Below are 21168 nucleotides of genomic sequence, written 5' to 3' on the forward strand. Positions count from 1 at the left end.
GGAGTAAATAGCTATGATACTTTGGCTTATGTATAAGAGCATAAGAGAAGATTCGTATTTTAGCTAGGCCGAGGTAGTTGCAACTCTCAACCATGAGAGCCCCTCTCTCTCTATCTTTCTTTTACATTTCCTAGCAAAACATAACAAAAATGGTGAACTCCCTACTCTTCGTCTGCATCAAAAGCATCAAGCTTTCCCTTGCGCTTGAAAATCAAGTGGAGAATTTTCTATTTCAAGGCAAAGAATCCATCGTAAGTTTGCTACACAGAACCATTTGCAAGAGAATTTCTCATCGTCAAAATATATGGAGGATGATAACTTCCATCCAAAATCAGGATCGGTACAAGCTCCTAAGCGACAATGCGTGAGAAATAGCAAGTATCCAACAAAGCATTGGTGCAACGCATAGCATGTTACTACATTTCCGCAGCTAGGGTGAGACAATAGTAGGATTTACAGAGCTAGTGTAGATCTTGTGCCACTCCTAGGATTACTCATATGAAGAAACAATGTTTTTAAACTTGCATACCTGACATTCTTTTTGTTATCGATAGTCCCACTCTCACAAAATGTAGAAGAGACCTAGAGTCATTCACGTGGTCGATCCTCTTCGAGTTCTATTCCATGAACTGGTTGTGGATTTCCATATTGATACTCTTCCAACATTGCAAAAAGCGTAGACATCAAGGAATCCTTTGTAGATGAAAATCTGGCATCTAGACAAATGATGGTGAAGGAAAACTTCAACAGTCTTTATGCTAGGCAAGCCACGACATTAAGTGTCAACTGCCAATTGTGCAAGAAGATTAGGCTTAGTGATGTTTGTGGGCTAATGTGGACAATGCATCTTGTTTGGGGGTTTTCATCTTAGCTTTTGGTACTTTCTCCTAAACTAAAACAAGTTGAACACATTTAAAAGGCCTACTCGTGAAAACATGGAATGCGATACACGAAAAATAGCAAAAAACCTTATGGAAAAGAATAATAAGGAGGTGAAAAGGAGGAGAAGAGAGAGAGAGAGAGAAGCAGCCTTAAATAGGTTGTTGTCCTATTTATTCAAATGGCACAAAGATAGTTTTCCAAGGTGGATACCATGATAAAATGATTATGTTCTTTCAAGCCAAAAAGACTCCACAACTAAAAACAAAGCACAATTTAAACCATTGTATCTTTCAAGATCCATTGTCTAAGAGTGTGACAAGTGGCTTAACAAAGGCTCCAAAAGGATAACTTCCCACTAGGCCTCAAGAGAGTAACATGGATTTCAATTCTTTATATTATTGCTTAAACTTTGCAGATTTTCAATTTATACTTTTCACCCATAAGTTTTTTGACCTGCCCTTTGGGTAGCCTTAGCAACTGTTCGAGTTTTGCAAAGCTAAAAATCCTCATTATTTCTATTTGTTGGGGTGAGAATTTCCTATTGGTTGCTAGTAACTTTGGCAAGCTAGTATTTATGACTTTGGTACAAAGGTGATTCGTCCAAGTATGCTCCTTGTAAGAGGCTTTAATGCATGCATTTAGTGACTTCGTCCTCTCTCTCTCTCTCTCTCTCCTTCTTTTCTCTCTCCTCTCTCTCTCTCCTCTCTCTCTACTAGGAAAGTCCCCCCCCTCCTCTCTCTCTCTCTCTCTCTCTCTCTCTCTCTCTCTCTCTCTCTCTTCTTCTTCTTCTCGCTAGGCAAGCCCCTCGTCCCCCCCTCCTCTCTCTCTCTCTCTCTCTCTCCTTCTCAATGAAATCATCTTGTTGACTTTTGTACCATTTGCATTTACTACTCTTTGTATACTCTTTCCTTTTCATGCCTCCAATTTTATGCTCTCTTTTAACTTTCACACCCCACCCCCCCTTTTCTCTCTCTCTCTCTCTCTCTCTCCCTCTCAATAAATATTCATCTTGTTGACTTTTGTACCATTTACATTTACTACTCTTTGTACACTCTTTCCTTTTCATGCCTCCAATTTTATGCTCTCTCTTAAACATTTCACTCACCCTCACACAAGCCTAATTAATGATAGATATGTATCATTCACCTTGTTTTTAATGTGTTAAGAACATGCTACCATTGATGATTGAACACCGTGAAGGCACACTGAAAATTGTTGCTTCTTTAAATTATTGCTGGAAACTTGCAAATTTTCAATTTATATTTTTCACCCACAAGTTTTTTTTAAATGTGTTAAGAAAGATGCTGACATTGACGATTGAACACCGTGACGGCACACTGAAAGTCAAGGTTCTGTATCTCGTCTCGTAGGAAAGATGCTGTCATTGAACACCGCACACTGAAAGTGACACAACTGGCTTGCCAAGTAGTGAATTATGCAAGGCCATAAAATTGTAGTGAACTATGGAAGACCATAAATGAATATGAAATTCGAATCACTATAAACCACTATATTGTAGCTTGTTCAGGTAGTAAATTATGCATATCTACTGTTGCGTCTGCTCTTGTAGCCAGTTGACGAAGAGCTTGAAATTGGTGTCGGAAGAACCCCCTGCAGCTACGGCTCTCTCGGCTGCTTGCCTCACCTTGCTGACCTTCTCCCTCAGTTCCTTTCCCTTCTCACCCTCCATCAGCTCCTTCACCTTCTTCTCCACCTCCTCCTTCTTCACCCACCCGCTCTCATCCGCCTCCAGTCCCATCCCAATCCTCCATCCGTCCGCAATGCACCTCGCATTCAGCCCTTGGTCCACGAACGACGGCCACCCCAGCATCGGTATCCCTTGCATAATGCTCTCTAGAATGGAATTCCACCCGCAGTGCGTCAGGAATCCGCCCACAGACGCGTGCGAGAGCACATCTAGCTGTGGCGCCCACTGGACCACCCTAGAGCGGTGCTTTGTGCGGTGGAGAACGTCCTCGAGAGAGTCTGCCGACTCGGATGGCATCAGATCTGGACGGATAACCCAGAGGAACGGCTGCCCGCTGGCTTCCAAACCATGTGCTAACTCGATCATCTGCTGGGCTGATTGGGATGCCAGAGTTCCAAAAGAAATGTAGAGAACGGAGGTCTTGCGTTGAGTGTCAAGCCACTCCAGGCAAGAAGAAAGATCATCTGGTAAAATGGTAGATGGCTTAGATTGGGTGTTCGCTGAGAAATTGAAGAACGGAGGAGTCAACAAAGGGCCCATGGTAAGAATACTGCGCTCCTTCTTGAGAAACGCCATAGCCGACTCCTCCAGTTCATCGAAAGTGTTGAGTACAATCCACGCAGATTCCCCCCTCCATCGGAAAGGGTTGGTTGCAAAATGGAACAGGAGCTCCGAAGGATCTGCTGTTAGCAGCTGGGTCAGCTCCGAGCGTTTATGAGGGGGTGCACCGGGAACGCAGGTGATAAGAGTTGAGTCATCTGCAGCAAACGAGACGCCCAGTGAGGATGATGCAGGTATGAAAGAACCAGCGCAACAGGACTTGTGTGCTTCAGCGGAAATGGTTATGAACGGAATTTCTACCTGCAGGTGGCCTGTAGCCGTCGGTGATGACAAGATGCGCCGCAAAATTGGCTGCGTTTTGAGTCCAGAAGGCAACATGGGGGATGCCGAGCTCGTTGGCGATATCTTGAGTGAAGACGAGGCGCATATCTGAGATTATGCAAGTCACGGGGGGGTCACGCTGCTGGACAAGTTTGGCAATGAGGCGGTTGGTAGACTGCTGAAAGGAGGGGGAGACGAGGGCTTGGATGAAGTCGACGAGCTGGTGGGTGGTTTTAGTTGTAGAGGGGTTGTGGGGGTCGGGGGGGAGGCCATCGCCGAGGCCAAACAAGCGGATGTCGAGGCCATGGTGGGAGGGGAGAGTGACGAAGGATTGGAGTTCGTCGAGGGAAACATGTTGGGAGCGGAGGATGCGGAGGTGATTGATGTCGGAGTTGAGGAAGGAGATAGTGAATCCTTGGGAAGCTAGCTGCTTGCAGAGCTGCATGAGAGGGTTGATATGGCCTTGCGCGGGCACCGGCATAGCCACAATATGAGCTTTGCAGCTGCTCCTTGGCTGCGCCATACCCTCTCAACTCAACACTCTGCTCTGGACTGCTTAGTTATCTATATCTATCTATCTATACTATTTCTTATATACTTCTATACTTCTATACTATCTATACTTCTATACTTCTATACTTCTATATCTATATCTATATCTATATCTATACTATTTTCTAAGGAGGGAGGAGAGCAACCTTGCCACATGTCATCACGATAGGAGGTAGCCAGCCTACCACGTGTCGAGCTCGGAGGGAGATCTCATGTGATACGTGTCGCGATGGGAGGGTTGAAGGAAGAATGTCAACCATGAATGCAGAGAAGCCGTCACGCCTTCAACGCCATAAATTCGCCCACCACCTTACGGGGGAGAAGGCTCCACTGGTGAGAAGGCTCCTCCATCGCCTCCTGTTGAGTAGCCTCCTCCCGTTGAGCAGCCTCATCCCGTCTCTTGTAGCCTCCATACGAAGTCGTGCGAACTCCATCTGCACCTCTCGTCTCCTCCAATGTCCATCACCTTCTCCAACCTCCATCATGCCACATTGCGTAGCCTCCTCCTGCTGAGTAACTCCATCTTCGGCCTCTCCAACTGTTCATCCGTCCAGCTCCATCTTAGGCCTCCCCAGCTTCCCGTTGCTTCTCCATATCGATTGCCACCTCTAGCTGTTCATCCGTCCAGCGCCATCCCATTGCTTCTCCAGCTCGATCACCACCTCCAGCTTGCTCTGTTGCTCTCCATCTTTGTCGCCACCTCCAACACCATATTCAAACTCTCTAGTTGTTCATCTGTCCAGCTTTAGCCTTTCCAACTGCTCATCCAAATGCCCAGCCGCGTTCTCTAGCAGCTCTTGCTTGTGCAGCCTTTCTCTTGCCTAGGTAGAAAAGCACACACTTTTGTACCTCTACCCTCTATCTATTGCATGCATAGAAATATAGCGGCCATTCCAAGCTACCAGTAGCTCCTGCCTGTGCGACCTCGATCCGCTCCATATCTCGACCTCCAGCAGTGTAAAGCTAGCTCCATCGACCAGCAGCCAGCTCTAAGGACTTCACGTCCTCAGCTCGTGTACACCAGGCTCTAGCAAACATCCTCTACTCCTGTGTGCAGACTTGAAGTAGACGTCCTCAGCTCCACGTCTTGGTGGATGATTCCTTCAACAGCCATTTGTATTGCCAGGTCGGTTTGCTATGGTTTACTTTCAGTTGATCGGTCTGCTAAGTGGGCTTATTTTGCATTCCGGGAGATAGTGGACGTGTTGCAATCTCTCTCTCTCTCTCTCTCTCTCCCCCCCCCCCCTTCTTCCACTTATCTTTCTCTTGCATTGGATCATCCCTCAAGAGGGTTTTTAAGCACATGCAGTAGAGAGAGAGAGAGAGAGAGAGAGAGAGAGATTATATGTGTGTGTGTGAGAGAGAGAGAGAGAGAGTGTGTGTGTATGTGTGTGTGCTTTTGTATTTTTGTGAGAGAGGGAGAGAGAGGTGGGGGGGGGGCTTTTTATAGAATTTTTGTATGTGGTTTTGAGAAAGAGAGAGAAAGAGAGGTGTAGGGGTCGATCGAAGCTAGGGGAAGATGAAAGGGCATGAATATCTAAGGAAGGAGATGAAAGAAAATGAAGATAATGGAGGAACGAAAGAAGGTAGATTTGACCAAGCAAGGAGAGATTTTCCTGAAGGAAAAGAGGTAGTGTGCACGCTACTATAGGTCAATCAATTGCCATCATGCAACCTTCCATGTAGACACATATGCTACACCCTCCTTTCCCTTCAACTAATTAGCTAATTTTAGCATATTCCTTAAGTTAGGGTACATGCTGGCGCCAATCTTGCATGCATTTTGGGAGATACTGGAATTTGAAGTTTTGTATTTTTGTGCCTCTAGCCTCTATCTATAGCATGCATAGAAGTGTACGTGCCATTTTTAGAAAGAGAGAGAGAGAGATTATGTGTGTGTATGTGTTAACACTTCTAGCTACGGGTTTTTTTTTTTTTGTGTGTGTTGAGATGTGCATTTCGAGAGATAGTGTCATTAGTCATTTGATAAACCCTCCCCCCCCCCCCCCCCCCCTCTCTCTCTCTCTCTCTCTCTCTCTCTCTCTCTCTCTCTCTCTCTCTAGCTATGGTTTTGTGTGTGTGTGTGTTGAGATACACATTTCCAGAGGTAGTGGCATTAGTCATTTGATAAACCCCTTGCCCCCCCCTCTCTCTATCTCTCTCTCTCTCTCTCTCGCATTCACAAATCTTGCATGGCGCTCACATTCACACACAAATATAAAAACATAACGTTTATAATCCTTACAAGCTATATGTATATCTAATCAATTGTGTGTGTGTGTGTGTGTGTGTGTGTGCACGTGTGTGTGTAGATTGCAGGGGAATGCAAGAAAGGAGGGAGCCAAGGAGGCTAAATAGCGATGGTGATGAAGAAAGGGCAAAAAAATCTTAGGATAGATGCTAAGAGGGAAAAACTGAACCCCTCTCTCTCTCTCTCTCTCTCTCTCTCTCTCTCTCTCTCTAGCTATGGTTTTGTGTGTGTGTGTGTTAAGATACACATTTCTAGAGGCAGTGGCATTAGGGGTGGTAGCAAGCTAAGGGTGTCCACTTTTTGTTCACTCCCCAATCCTAAGGAGGTGGAAAAACAAGCTTTTTAGCACACAAAAATGCAAATCTCACCTACTTCCGTATGGATCTAGTCTTTGAAGTCTTCTGACACAACATCACACTTGCTATTGTGCACACAATCGTATAGTCTGATCGAAAATTTCATGCACACACAAAAGATTTCTTTGTGTCACACGGCATGGTTCCAGGGTGGTCACACGTTTGTCATGAACAAAGAGTGTCATATAAAATTCTAAATTTCTCATTCATTTTAGATTAAATGTTATTGAAACTTTGTAAGTGGTCTCTTTGCATTATGTAGAGCTTAACTTGATTTATTGGTAATTTTTTGAATGATTTATCTAATTATAAATAATTATTTATAATAAATAAAGTCATAAAATACATGCATTTTAGTAGCACACCACATTTTTTTAGTATTTTGAATAATTAAGCAAATCGAATTTAGTGGAAGGTTAGTAGGCACATAAGGGTGTGTGGTTGAATCATCAAATCCCAAATCCAACGGTTAGATTTAGGAAGATTGAAGTTTAATTTTTACTTTTACTCCTTAGAGAATCAACAAAGAATATTAAAAATAAATCTAGTAATTCTCAAACATAACCAAACATTTCAAAAATGTCAATATTTTTAGTCCTCTGCATGATGAATAAGAGGAAAAAATTTTGGTTAAATTTGAGTAAGGGAAACGTACGATATGGCCTCCAACAATTAAATCTCCCTTTTGTGGGGGAAAAAGGGCCACCCAAGCCTAATACCAAGACAAGGTAGGCTTGGTATTAGGCTTGGTGAGGTAGGCTAGGAGCATCACCGATCCTAGTGGCAAGCCTTTGGAGTCTGCATGCTGCCCATGTGGAAGGCTGAGTCATCAAAACCATGCCACGTTGTTAGACCACGTGGTGCCATCTCATCAAGCAGATGTGACATCATTCCTTGCCATGTCACCTTACATTGCCACACGTGCTGCCACATGTGCCACCTCATCATTCCACATCATCATCCATGTGATCACACGATGCCACCTTGGCATACCTCCTCAACCTTGCCACGTCACCAATCCCTCCACCTCAATTTGCCATGTCAATCTACCACCTCATGAATGCCAACTCATCATGCCACATCATGCCCAGTACCACATCATGACCATGCAGGAAGAGACTATTATATCACATCATGACCATGCATGGTGCCACATCAGCCAGATGTATACACATGACGATGTGCGATGCATACAATACCTCGATCGAGGTACATATGCTGGGTGAGGCATACAATACCTCGTTCGAGGTATGTGACCGAGGACACCTAGGGATACCTCGATCGAGGTTCACACATACATGCGCAATGCACTAAATACCTCGATCGAGGTATAAGGTCTGATCGCGGCTCTGGGCATAGCAGACCTCTCCACCAAAACTAAGCCAATTAGTATCAATCTTAGCACCTCTCCACCAATAATAATGAAGAGCAAAATCTAGTGGATGAGTTGGGGCTCTCTATAAGACACCACGTTTTGGTTCATTTCACCCATTCTTAGCCATTCTTGCCTCCTCATCACTTTGTCACACCTTCCATCCTACTTTCATTGAGAATGGGTTCTCAAAGCCGTAGAGCTAGTAGACGTGAAAGATGTAGGAACCCCCCCCCAAATCTCATTGACGAGGAGCGCAAGCGGAAGGCTCGTGAGCGCAAGAGAGCCTCTAGAGCTCGAGCTCGCGCTGCCACCACTGATCCACCTCCAGCTCTACCTCTACATCCCACCTCCACCCCCACCCCCACCTCCATTGTCCCCCCATGCTCATCCACTCCCCTACCTCTAGCCTCCACCACCCTTCCCCTAGCCACCTACATTTTGGCCTCCACCTCTACCTCTTCCCCCTCCACCCTCCCCCCTCCCCCTCCCCCTCCCCCTCCCCCCGCTCCGCTTGGCGCCTCCCTTCCCCCGTCCACCCTACCATCTCCCATTGATCCCCTTGCCCCACCTTGCAACAGCAGTGTTGCTTCACGACGTGGGTACACGCAGCAGAAATAATGCCCAGGAGCTCACACAGTGTGCGGTGTGGGTGTGGAATCACAAACTTCTCCACTATCCGTCGTCGTACTAGCAAGATTGTGCAGTCTTTTTTTTGTGACCTCACGCCAGCTTCGCAATCTTCTCTTCTTACGTCCCTGATTGATCACCCTGACTTGGTAGAGTGTAGGAGGCTTGCTGGTCTTGGTGCACGTAGAGATAGGGTTGTATCTAGCGAGGTCCTTAGCAGTGTTCGACGTTCCTATGCTTCTATTAAGCATAGGAACTCCAGTGATGCCTTGGCAGCACGTCGTGCTATTGTGGCTGCCATTAGTAGACCTCATATGATAGGCCATGTGCATACCGCTTCACGTCTTCTTCAGATTGCACCGCGCACATTGCGAGCAGGCATCATTAGGAGGCAGAGTCTAGAGGATAGTGAGACTGATGCTCTTTGGGCTTCGAGTGGTCGTGCACCTCGCAGCGATCGATTGTTGGATGATTCCACTAGGTCCTTCATACAACAGTTTTGGGAGGAGCATTGCAGAGCATCCCCAGTGTTCAAGAAGGCATTGCGGAAGAGGGTGTCACGCTGTGTGTACATTGAGCATGGTGCATGTTTTTTGGAGTGTACCCAGAGTGTACCCAGACTGAGTTGTACACTCAGTTTGTAGAGGCGCACCCGGAGTTCAAGATTGGGCAGAGGTCATTTGAGCGATGCAGGCCATGGTTTGTGCGATGCTCTCAGGAGCGTGACACATGCTGTTGTCGCTACCATGTGGATTTTGGATTGATGTATAACGTATTCCGTTCCCTTGATGGTCATAGGGGAGTGGTTCCTACTATCCCTCGCGACTTCATTCATTCCATATTGTGTACACAAGATGGTGATGCTTTATTCCACTCCCTTGATTTGTAAAGAAAGAGGGAGAGAGATAGGAGACTCAAGTTTAGCTTTCTTCACAACACACAAAAGAGAGAGGACACAAGGTTGGAGGGTGAAGCCTTTCTTCACTTTTGCACACAACAACAATACAATAGAAGAGGGAAATACCCTATATGTCAAAACCTAGAATACGTGGTTCATATGTGAACCCAAACCAAAACATACGTGGTAGTCTAACTACACCACGAGTACAACTAACATAGACGGTGACATAAATGATAGTCATCCAGGAGATATGTCGGGGATAGAGCTTGATATCTCAACACTCCCCCTCAAGCTCAAATCCATCTCACGTACACCAAGCAAGCTCCTAAATCTGCGAAGCTTCTCGGTACCCAATGCCTTCGTAAAGATATCAGCCACCTGCTCCTCAGTGCTGACATAGACAAGATCAATCTCACCAGCTAGAACCTTCTCTCTCACAAAGTGATAATGCACCTCAATGTGCTTCGTTCTAGCATGATAAACTGGGTTATTAGCAAGCATGATGCTGCTAATGTTGTCACAATGAATGACAACTGCTGCATGAACTGACTGTCCCATATCTGCAAGTAGCTTCCGTAACCAAGCTACCTCACATGCAGCCATTGCTGCACCCCTGTACTCTGCCTCTGTGCTCGACAAGGCAACTGTTGGCTGCTTCTTGCTGCTCCAACTGATGGCACCACTCCCAAGGGAAAACATAAAACCACTAGTAGATCTCCTGTCTGAGACACTACCAGCCCAGTCAGCATCTGTGTATCCATGTACCTGTAATGCACACCCAGCTTCATAAAACAGTCCATAATGCAATGTGGACTTCACATACCGCAGTATGCGCCTAGCCGCATCCAAATGTGGCTTCCTCGGTGCCTGCATAAACTGACTCACCAGCCCCACAGCATAGCTCAAATCTGGTCGGGTTATAGTCATGTAAATCAAGCTACCTACTATGCGCCTGTACATAGTAATATCTTCAAGAAGCTCACCTGACTCTGCATTGAGCTTCACATTCTGCTCCAATGGAACAGAGATAGGCTTACAGCTTGTCATCCCATATTTGGACAGCATGTCCAAACCGTATTGCCTTTGCAACAGCCATATCCCACTCGGGGATCTAATAACCTCAATGCCCAAGAAGTAACGTAGCTCTCCCAAATCCTTCATCTCAAATTTCTGCTTCAACAGCAGCTTCACTTCATTAATGTCTGCATCACTATCACCTGTAATAATCAAGTCATCAACATAGATGACTATAAGCACAATCCCTCTGTTTGTCCTTTTCACATAAAGTGAAAAATCTGAATTGGAAATCTGAAATCCAATAGTGACAAGATATTGCCCTATCTTGTCTGACCATGCCCTCGGCGCCTATTTTAAGCCATACAAGGCTTTGCGCAACCTGCATACAAAATCGGGGTGTGCTTTATCCTCATAACCTTCTGGCTGCATCATATAAACCTCTTCCTGCAAGTCACCATGCAAGAAGGCATTTTTCACATCCATTTGATGCAAAGACCATCCCTTTGCAGCAGCCATAGCAATTACTGCTCTCACGGTTGCCATCCTTGCAACTGGGCTGAAAGTTTCCTCATAGTCAATTCCATATGTCTGTGCAAAACCTTTGGCAACCAATCTTGCCTTGTACCTGCTAACAGACCCATCAGCATTGTGCTTTACTTTGTAAACCCACTTGCAGCCAATAGCCTTCTTATCATGAGGCAAAGGCATCAAATCCCAAGTGTGGTTTGCATCCAAGGCAGCCATCTCTTCATCCATAGCTGCTTCCCAATTTTTATGCCCTGCTGCATCCTCAAAACATGTGGGCTCTGGCTCCTCTATAACCTTGACCATATAAGCATAGCACGATGTGCTGTATACCCATCATATCTCAGCCTGTCAACTGGATACTTAATACGAGTGGACCTCCGTACAACTGGATCAGTTGCAGGAGTCTTTAAATCATGCCTGCTTTTCCTTGCACCAGGTGTAACAACAGAAGGAATCCCAAGTTCCTCATCAAGGCTCATTTCAGAGCCACTTGACTCTCCATCAACATGAGAGCTACCAGCAGACACATCAAACACTGGAGCATGGTCCACTTTTTCTTTTCCCTTATGTGATACCTGCACAACACTATCAGGACTGCCATGTGACGATTCACTAGATCTCTATCTCCCTGTCCATGCATTAGATCCACTAGTAGAGGACTCTCTGGGTCCACTCAAGGCTTGAGATTGCTGCTCTGCATTTATTGCAGCATTCCCATTTCCTGCATCTGCATCTCCTACCATAACAGTTGGTGCATACCAGCTGCTCATTTCATCAAAAACAACATCTCTGCTCACTTGCATTTTGCGGGTGGAAGGGTTATAACAGCGATACCCTTTCTGGTGCTGAGCATATCCAATAAAGATGCATTTTTCTGCCTTTGGATCCAGCTTTGTTCTCTTCTCATCAGGAACATGAACATAAGCTATGCAACCAAATACCTTCAAGTGAGAAATATCTGGTTTTTGGCCTGTATACATTTCTTCAGGCGTCATACCATGGACAGCTGCAGTGGGGGTTCTGTTCATAATATAAACAGCAGTTGCTACTGCTTCAGCCCAAAAATAATCAGGCATGTTTTTCTCATTTAGGATCGCCCGTCCTACTTCTGCAATATGCCTGTTCTTCCTTTCTGCAACCCCATTCTGCTGAGGGGTAGACCTGCATGAGTACTTCCTTTGAATTCCCTGTTCTTTCAGATATTCACAAAATTCTTCTGAAAAGTACTCTCCCCCTCCATCAGATCTTAGCACTTTAATATGCACACCTTTCTCTTTTTCAACCATGGCCTTAAAAGCCTTGAAATGGCTGAACACTTCACTTTTGTGCTTCATAAAATAAATCCACACCTTCCTAGTGTAGTCATCAATAAACGTCACATAATAATGGCATCCACCAATAGAAGCAGCTTTGGTTGTCCAAACATCTGAATGGATCACTTCCAAAGGTCTTCTGCTCACCTTAGCATTTTTGGGAAATGCATGTCTGGCCTGCTTACCCATTTGGCATGCTTCACATACCTTTTGCATTCCCTCAACTCTGAATTTAGGCAAACCTGCAACAATGTTTTTCGTTTGCATAGATTTCAGCCTTTGTATATTCACGTGCCCAATGCGCTTGTGCCATATCTCAATATCTGCAATGACACCTCTCCCATGCGCAAACATAGCAGCTTTCACCTCAGGCATATTAGCATCCAAGGTGAACATTCTTCCATTTTTGTTGCCTTTCGCAACCAAGCGGCATTTATTTTTCAAGTCCTCAACGAAGCATCCATCAGGGTTAAATCTAACCTGCAGACCTTGCTCAACCATCTGGCCAACTGAAACCAGGTTCTTAGTGATTTTTGGAACATGAAGTACATCTGCCAAGTACTTTGTTTTGCCATCCTGCATAGCCAATGGCACTTTACCAACCTGCGTAATTGGGTGCGCAGTATCATCACCTGTTTCAACATAACCTGGCTTATCCAAATTTCTGACATCATGAAACCACTCACCATGACTGGTCATGTGGTTAGAGGCACCTGAATCAACATACCAAACATCATTGCAAGCTGCAGCATCTCCTGACATGGAGTTAACCATATGCTGCATCACAAAAAGGTGCTCATTTCTGTCGTCACCATGCCCACTTGATGATGCATAGTTGCTTTGCTGCAACTTTCCACTTTTGATGTCATTCTGCTTTTTATAGCATGTATTCTCCTTGTGTCCAGGCTTTCCACAATAATAGCATTCTGTGCTGCTATTTACTTGCTGGTTCCTTTGCCATGAACCACGGCCTCTTTGGCTCCCCCTGCCTCTAGAACTACCACGTCCTCCTCCATAGGACTGGTTTTCTTGTTGTTGCTGTTGGTTCTGATTTCCTGCACGGCCACCAGAACGGCCTCTTCCTCTACCCTTGCCTCTACCTATATTCGAGTAGAAAGCAGTCTCTTGAGAAGTTGAGGTGGCTGAACCACCATTCCTTTGCTCTTCACTCAGCAAGAGAGCAATAAGTTCCTGAAAATCAGGAAATGTTTCACGGACTCCAATGGATGTCCGAAATTGTGCATAATCTTTCCCAAGACCATTCAAGGTCACGGACACTAAGTCCTCATCATCAACAGGTGCTCCAATGGAGGCAAGAGAATCTGCAAGGCCTTTCACCTTCAAGGAATACTCATTTATATTCAGATTTTTCCTTTGCACATTGTGCAACTCCTGCTTTAGCTGCATCTTTCGTGCTTTGGTATTTGTGCTATACAGCTTCACCAATGTATCCCATGCTTCCTTAGGTGTCTCTAGATCCTGTATATGCACAATCATAGAATCTGAAATGCTAACAAATAGCCAATACAAGCATTTTCTGGCTTTTTCATGCCATTCCTTAAAGGCCTTCAATTCAGCAGGAGTGGGAGTAGTACCCAAAACTGGTTCTGCAGTTTCACCACTGATGTAATCCCAAACTCCCTTTCCCATAAGAAAGTTTGTCATCCTGAACTTCCATGCTTGGAAGTTGTTCTTGTCAAGCTTCTCACTGACAATGGTAGACAGATTCTCAGACATTTTACAAATCACGAATTGCAACAGCAACCTGTAAACACAGCAAATGCCTCACAAGGGCAAATAGCAAAACTTCTGCGAAAAGCCTCACAGGGGCAGATCTGCAACACTCACGAAAGTGGTATTTCACCACACAGTCACTTCCTCGTGACGATTTTGCATCAACAGGCAACAGGCATGAATCTGCAACTCCCAATATCTCTGCACATAGGCATACGATGCAATTTCTATGGCACCTTTCCACCGACTAGCCGCGCGGTGATCGCACAGCAAAAACAGGGCCTTTTTCTGAGTGCCTGGGAAGAACTTCCGCCTTCAAAACGGGCCCCGAAACGGCCTCAAATCAGAAAAGTAAAGTCACCTAGGGCTTCGCCCTTTCCCGCAGCATATAATGCGCTCTCGCCGCACCGCGAAGGGCCTCTCAATCTGAAGCAGTGCACTCCTGCACTTTTGGCTGTGCTACCTGCAGAGATTTGCTCCCAAACTCGAAATAGGAAAGCTACACTGGTCCTCTTACCAGGACACCAGAAACTTGGCTAGCTTTCTTGAGCTCCTTACCACGAACAAGGCTCTGATACCATGTAAAGAAAGAGGGAGAGAGATAGGAGACTCAAGTTCAGCTTTCTTCACAACACACAAAAGAGAGAGGACACAAGGTTGGAGGATGAAGCCTTTCTTCACTTTTGCACACAACAACAATAGAAGAGGGAAATACCCTATATGTCAAAACCTAGAATACGTGGTTCATATGTGAACCCAAACCAAAACATACGTGGTAGTCTAACTACACCACGAGTACAACTAACATAGACGGTGACATAAATGATAGTCATCCAGGAGATATGTCGGGGATAGAGCTTGATATCTCAACATGATTGTGTGGAAGGCACGTGTACTTTGTGTGGTGACTTTGCTAGAGTGCCACGAGTTGCACTAGATACTTGTGATGTGCAGATGGTTCATTGGCAGTAGTATGAGTACTATACCTTGACATTAGATGGTGGTGCACAGTCGAGGAGGTTGCAGCTTGTGGGGAAGGAGACACCACGTGTTGTATTCATTGACTGTTTTCGAGGGAAGCTGTACCGCTACATACGCCACTCGCACACTGCGAAATGGGAGGATCGTCAGTTTTGTGCATGTTTGAGGACATTTCCTATAGGGGTGGTTGTCTCAGTGGTGGACTTTGCGGAGAATTACACCTTTGCACCACAGCATGAGATCCAATCGGAGTATTATTTCTCCGAACAGGTGACGTGTGATTGAGTATTGATTTTTTCCCCGCCTCATTATATTGAATTATTTCAATAGTCATATTTTTTTTTCAATGCCATATTGCAGGTTGCTATATTTGTGCACATTAGCTATCGTCATGCATAGGCTCATGTGGATGGCATTGATAGCACCATGGACTCACGCATCATTGTGCGAGAGTATCACTTCTACATTAGTGATGATCGATCGCATGATGCCCATTTTGTGCAGCATTGCTTCACTTTGCATGACAGTTTCTTGAGGGATCATGGTGTCACATGGCAGCGGCGCTGGATCTGGTCAGACGGTTGCGGTGGTCAGTTCAAATCCGCTAGACAGTTTTATTGGTTCTGCATATGGCACCGTGAGACAGGCATTCCGATCACATGGAGCTACTTCGAGACAGGGCACGGTAAGGGAGAGCACGATGGTGCAGGTGCTTGCGTGAAGCGTGCTTTGCATCGATACCAGTTGCGTCACAGTGCCGATCGCTTCAAGGATGCACATGATGTGGTGCGGTGGTGCAGCCAACACTTATCCACTAGTGCTACGTCCTCGTTTCAGTCGCGTGACGATAGGGTGGTGAGCCGGTATTTTTGGTGCGTGGACATTGGGAGTCTTGATTGGTCGAGGCCTTTTGATTGTCGTTCTGTGCCTGCACTCTTGATTTCCATTCCATCAGGAGCATAGGTGAGTCTCACCCCGAGATCTTTTCTCGACGGTTTGCATGTTTTTGCTCTGCATGCATTGATGATGATTGGGGAGGGTGCTCCATGATACCATGGGCCGATCCATGGGTACAGCGAGTGCTTTCTCCCTTCCAGCCTTGGGAGGAGATACATGATGATCAGGATGCAGGATTCAGTTCCTCTAGAGATTATGACCAGCTTACAGATATTTTGCGTATTGGTGATATCTTCGCGGTTATTGCTTCGGAGGGCAATGAGGAGGGTGTGGATTATTACTTGTTGCGATGCTCTATGCTGAAGAGTGTGCTGAATGAGGATACAGTGGATGGGCATGGGATGCACTTCAATGCTCATAGCATGATCGTAGGTGGCCACTATTTTCAACAGATACAGAGGCGTGGTCGCTATATTGAGTTCCAAAAGTACATGGCGGATCGGGAGGCATACATGTATTCTCATCTTGTTGTTGGGATCAAGATTACTTTGAGTCGTGTTCGCACTCGCAAGGCGACGTCCACTCCACGATGGCGCCTTGCAGTGGCAGATCACGAGAGCATACTTGCAACTATTGGCATGAGAGCTGATCCTGAGGAGTAGCACATGAGGTAGTCAATAGAGCGAGCGAGAAAAAGCGAGCGGGCCCAATGAAGCGAGCGAGTTTTTTTACAATTCCTCTGATGAGAACAAATTTGAAACCAAACTTACTATAGCAAGATGTTGTCATAATAAGCATACCAATAATCAGACTTACAATCCACCCTATCTTTCACTTGAAGAACATAAACTAATTACCAAACTCATAATATAGATGACTATTGAAATACCACTTTACCTGCAAAATGCCCTAGACCAAAACTTTCCAAATGTGTCCATGGTTCACCACAACAATTATCAGTCTATGAACAAAATGGTGTTTTAAACCATATTCTAATCCCCCTGACATTCATCATCAAGAAAGTAGTTGCGCGCATGTGGTTTATCTAATTGGCACTCATCATATCTCTTGTCGGCTGTCATGAATCTTGCCATTTTTTCTGCATAGCATGGTAACAAACTACAACAAAACATACATTTCAAAGGAAAGTAAGTCAAAGTGGAACAATGAAAATAATTTCCAATAAGAAGAACTTGCCATCCTTATGTGTTATACAAAAGACAATTCGCTACCAACAAAAAGCAGAAAAAATCAATTGCTAGATCAAGGCCTTACAAACACTATCCAAAGCATCAAAATTTGTACTTTCTTGATTCAAAGGCACCCGTAAATCTTCACTATCTACCATATTATAAAGATGCTAAATAACACTTTCAAAGTCCTCAATTTTAGCATTCAAAATATATAACAAAAAAACTCAGGGCCAGTAGCATACTACTCATCAAAGGGGTTTGTGACAGGTTCCACTCTCTCTTCTTCCCCCTCTCCATCATGCTCTGACCTGATCCGTTTTCCAGAATGATCTGCCACAAGTGGCTCAACAATGCTAGCCACAATACCGTTGTCTGAATCAAATGAAAAACAAGGCCTGCCAATGGCCTGACAAGCACGCATAAGAGGGGCTGTACCACAACCCATCTCTAGAACCAGCCCTCCAGGAACATAGAGAAGAGACATAATGCAACCTAGAAAAAAACTACTCCTCTCTAGTCCACCTCGTGCTAGCTGAGAAGACATCGGCACGATTGTCCTTGAAGAGGGAGGTATGTGATGAGTCCAGACATCTTCACGTGGATCAATCAAAAGCTGTTGGAAAAGTGGAAAGCTCTCCTCCCAAAAAACTGTTGGATTCTTCTTTGCTCTACGTATTAGAGCTAATACTGAAGATTGCATCTAGAAACCACATGGAGAAAAACATGTATAGTATATTGACTTCAACTAGCAAGCATTATAGCATGAAAGATGGCAAACATAGCATGCATAGGACTTATCCTTCCAAACATATCATGCTTAGAACTAACGAGGAGACATTTGTCAAAGACACTTTTATCATGGAATGCAAACATAGAATGCATGGAATGGTAGCTTACCTTAACACTTTTATCATGTTCTCTACAAAATCCATATGGAAACTTGTCATGAATGATCACACGTCTGACAACCTCCAAGCCCTGGACATATGCAAACCGTTCCATCCAACCAATACATTGTCCTGCAAGCAATTAATTTTATTTAAAACTAGTAGAATGGAAACACAAAATGTGAAATGTCAATTGTGGTATTGTGCCTTACCTGCCAAAGGACATATGCATGCCAACCAACCACTATCAGACAAAGAAGCTGATGCAACTGCAAGCCCATGCCGCACATGGTCCTCGAGCAAGACATTCCAAGTAGGAGTGGATCCTCTCTCATCAAGTGGATAGCCAGATGGAAAATCGAGCAATATAAAATCTGAAGCCCACTTCACCTTCTTACCCATCCTCTTGTAGTCCTGATCTCGACTAGCCACTGTAATAAAAAACTCATGCAAAATAGCATACTTATCATTTCTTTTAGAGTCAGCAAAGTCTTTGCCCATTGCAATGTAATCTCCAACTGTACAAGCAAACAAAGGTGTGATGCCACGGGCCAAGGAAATGTCAGGTGACTGTGATCGATGGAACACGTATTGCTTCACAAGTCCCGAGATTAATTCTCCACCTATATGCAAAAGCAAATCAATTACAAGTAAAAGTAGTGTTAAAGGAACAACTACATATGCAGAACACAACAACACCCTTACCTGCACTCTCTATGTGATCCATTTCATGCCGCATAGGACTAGATGGTCCCTCATCTAGAAAGAGAACAATCATAAACTTATTAATGCAATGTCAAAACGAATTGAAGACAACATCAACAAACAATCATATTGTATCTTCCTTACCTTTTTCTGTAGGATGTTCTTGTTTCTCTTTGTCTTTCTTATCTCTCCTTGAGCTTCCCTCCACTTTGTCCTTACTTGCTTCATTGGCTTTTTGTGAAGCATAAGTATTGTACAAGTCTCTTTCTCGCACCAGTACTTGTCCTTTAGGGAAATCTATCCACCAGGGACAATGTGCTAATTCCCATTGAGAGAGATGGTGCATGCCCGGTGGATACATGCATGCAACATGACCAATCTCCACCCAACTCTTACACAAATTTGGAATGTCAGAGATCCTTTTCTCTATTGCCAAGTGGGAGAGATATCTATCAACCAAGAAACAAAAAAAAAATGGATGTCCCAAACCATCAAAAAATTGTGTAATTACATGAATCAACAGCACAAACATAGACAAATGAAAAATGAACCTTCAAATGAATTGATAACATACCTATAGACATCACATCTTTCTCAAACTCCCCATCCACCTCTCTCCAGGTGGGAGACCAACTCTTCCTCATATCATCTGTCACAACTATCTCCTCTCCATCACTCTTGCAGACAGATACAATGAAAGACCCTTTCTCTGGGAGATAGCCCTCCACTTGAAATGTACTTTTGAGTGAAGATACATCATCACGAAGTCCTCTCACTCTTGCATAAGGTATCAACCTACACAAGGGAATGCGAGGACACTGATCTGAATCAAGCATCCTACATTTGCCAATCACATCACCTCCTCCTTCCACCTGAACTTCACTATCATCCAACTCATCCTCCTCTACTCTTGGACCTTCATCTCTTTGAGTTGATGATACTTCAACCTCTAGACCCACCACACTTTCTTGCTCTTCTGTTCCACCTACTGATAATTCAACATTGTGATCTACTTTTGTTCCTCTTGTTACCTTTGTAGAATGTGCCACTTGAACTTTTCTGCCTTTTTTTCCTGTCATCCTGAAAAGACAAAAAACACGGCATTTTTTCAATCATAGTTCTCAAAACCTTTTCAATAAAAACCAAAACTAAAAACAAATACATGTATCTACCAATGCAATTGATTTCCAGTTTAGGGAACATTCACCTACTTGTGTCCTAAAAGAAAAAGGTTCATCTCCAATGCACATAGTATATCAACTTGCAGTGGTATCTATACACTTGGATATATGGAATTGCAGTGGTAAATATGCACTTCTATGCCTACCCCATGTATCAATACTTTCTTTCATACTCACAAAAGGTTGCTTCGACCATTTCATCTTTTGTCTACAAGTATGCTTTGGTGTACAGGTCTAATGGTCTTTGGAATGCTATTGGACTCTTGGAGGGATAGATCACATGGTCTTTTGAACGCTATGCAAGGAGGGGACTATTGGACTGCCCGAGGGACCAAAATAGGCAGCGCGTTAACGCTTACTGAAGTGCACGAAAACGTTGAAGCAATTGTATAGCTGCATACAGGACAAATTATACAACGCTTTTATATCTCACAAAAATGTTGAAGCCAATTGTACACAAGTTTCCATGTGCTGCTATTGTATTGCTTATCCTCATGTGTGCAGTGTGCACTTTTTTTTTAACAACAATGAACTTCCCATATTACCTCTTGTAATTATCATCGACTCAACTGGTGTGGACCCGTGGCAGAGTCGAGACTCTAGAGCTCCAAATTGATGCTGCTTGCAATCGTTGAATATTTTGACCTTTGTGGTTGAGCAATTTTCAATTTGGATGGACTCTACGTAACCATTTGTGGAAGTACTGGGATTACACTCCAAAATGCGCTCCCTCTATTGAATGATTGGAATCGTGGGTGTGGATAACAGTATCTCCAGGTTCTGATTGAGTGAATTTCAGGTCACATACTCGAGGCTATACAAAATTATGGGTTGCGATCACCTTCTCTACGATTTGTCTTCTTTCTCCTCTTGGTTCTTCAAAATCAAGAAAGAGAACAAGTGCACGTCGAGAGTGTTTTCGTTAAGAGGAACACCTATTTTTGTCCTGTATGCAGCTATACCACGCACATAATTTTTATATGCATAAGGATAGCTATACAACGCTTTTATATCTCACAAAAAAGTGCACGAAAAGGAGATAGTGACTATTGGAGGCTGGAGTGCACAAAAACATTGAAGCAAGACGTGAAAGACAAGGTGAAAGACGTGGAGCGTAGCAAACAACAGCGCAACAACGAGGTTGTCCTGGTTGCACGCAGGGCTTGGACTCAGGCCACTCAAGCCGAACCTCCACGCA

At 44.4% G+C, this 21168-nt stretch overlaps 2 protein-coding genes across 2 annotated transcripts; both read right to left on the bottom strand.

Annotated features, from left to right (window-relative positions):
* Window positions 1-2419: 2419 nt before the first annotated feature.
* LOC147889600 (UDP-glycosyltransferase 85A1-like) lies at window positions 2420-4008 on the bottom strand. Its single transcript, XM_087391848.1, has 2 exons — window positions 3452-4008; window positions 2420-3348 (listed from the first exon to the last, which is right to left on the bottom strand). Exons 1-2 carry the CDS (start codon window positions 3993-3995, stop codon window positions 2429-2431), a joined length of 1464 nt encoding a protein of 487 aa, XP_087247974.1. The 5' UTR covers window positions 3996-4008; the 3' UTR covers window positions 2420-2428.
* Window positions 4009-4585: 577 nt separating this feature from the next.
* LOC147889601 (uncharacterized) lies at window positions 4586-19135 on the bottom strand. The gene is made up of 6 exons (XM_087391279.1): window positions 18934-19135; window positions 18790-18843; window positions 18297-18707; window positions 18095-18216; window positions 17720-17897; window positions 4586-4698 (listed from the first exon to the last, which is right to left on the bottom strand). The coding sequence occupies exons 1-6, from the start codon at window positions 19133-19135 to the stop codon at window positions 4586-4588; spliced, it is 1080 nt and encodes a 359-aa protein (XP_087247405.1).
* Between the last annotated feature and the right edge of the window lie 2033 nt (window positions 19136-21168).

The sequence above is a fragment of the Dipteris shenzhenensis genome, chromosome 20 (assembly GCF_047967505.1).
Source record: "Dipteris shenzhenensis isolate YYH24624 ecotype China chromosome 20, Dip_SZ_1.0, whole genome shotgun sequence".
NCBI classification, from domain to species: domain Eukaryota; kingdom Viridiplantae; phylum Streptophyta; class Polypodiopsida; order Gleicheniales; family Dipteridaceae; genus Dipteris; species Dipteris shenzhenensis.

What these genes read in the sequence shown, in the direction of transcription:
- LOC147889600 (XM_087391848.1), bottom strand. Translation starts at nt 3,995, where the DNA reads ATGGCGCAGCCAAGGAGCAGCTGCAAAGCTCATATTGTGGCTATGCCG. An exon ending in CGGCTACAGGCCACCTGCAG is followed by an intron (nt 3,349 to 3,451) that starts GTAGAAATTCCG and finishes CGTTTGCTGCAG; the next exon opens with ATGACTCAACTCTTATCACC.
- LOC147889601 (XM_087391279.1), bottom strand. Translation starts at nt 19,135, where the DNA reads ATGCACCATCTCTCTCAATGGGAATTAGCACATTGTCCCTGGTGGATA. An exon ending in AGAACATCCTACAGAAAAAG is followed by an intron (nt 18,844 to 18,933) that starts GTAAGGAAGATA and finishes TTCTCTTTCTAG; the next exon opens with ATGAGGGACCATCTAGTCCT. An exon ending in GTCTTCTCAGCTAGCACGAG is followed by an intron (nt 4,699 to 17,719) that starts GTGGACTAGAGA and finishes GGAGAGCAACAG; the next exon opens with AGCAAGCTGGAGGTGGTGAT.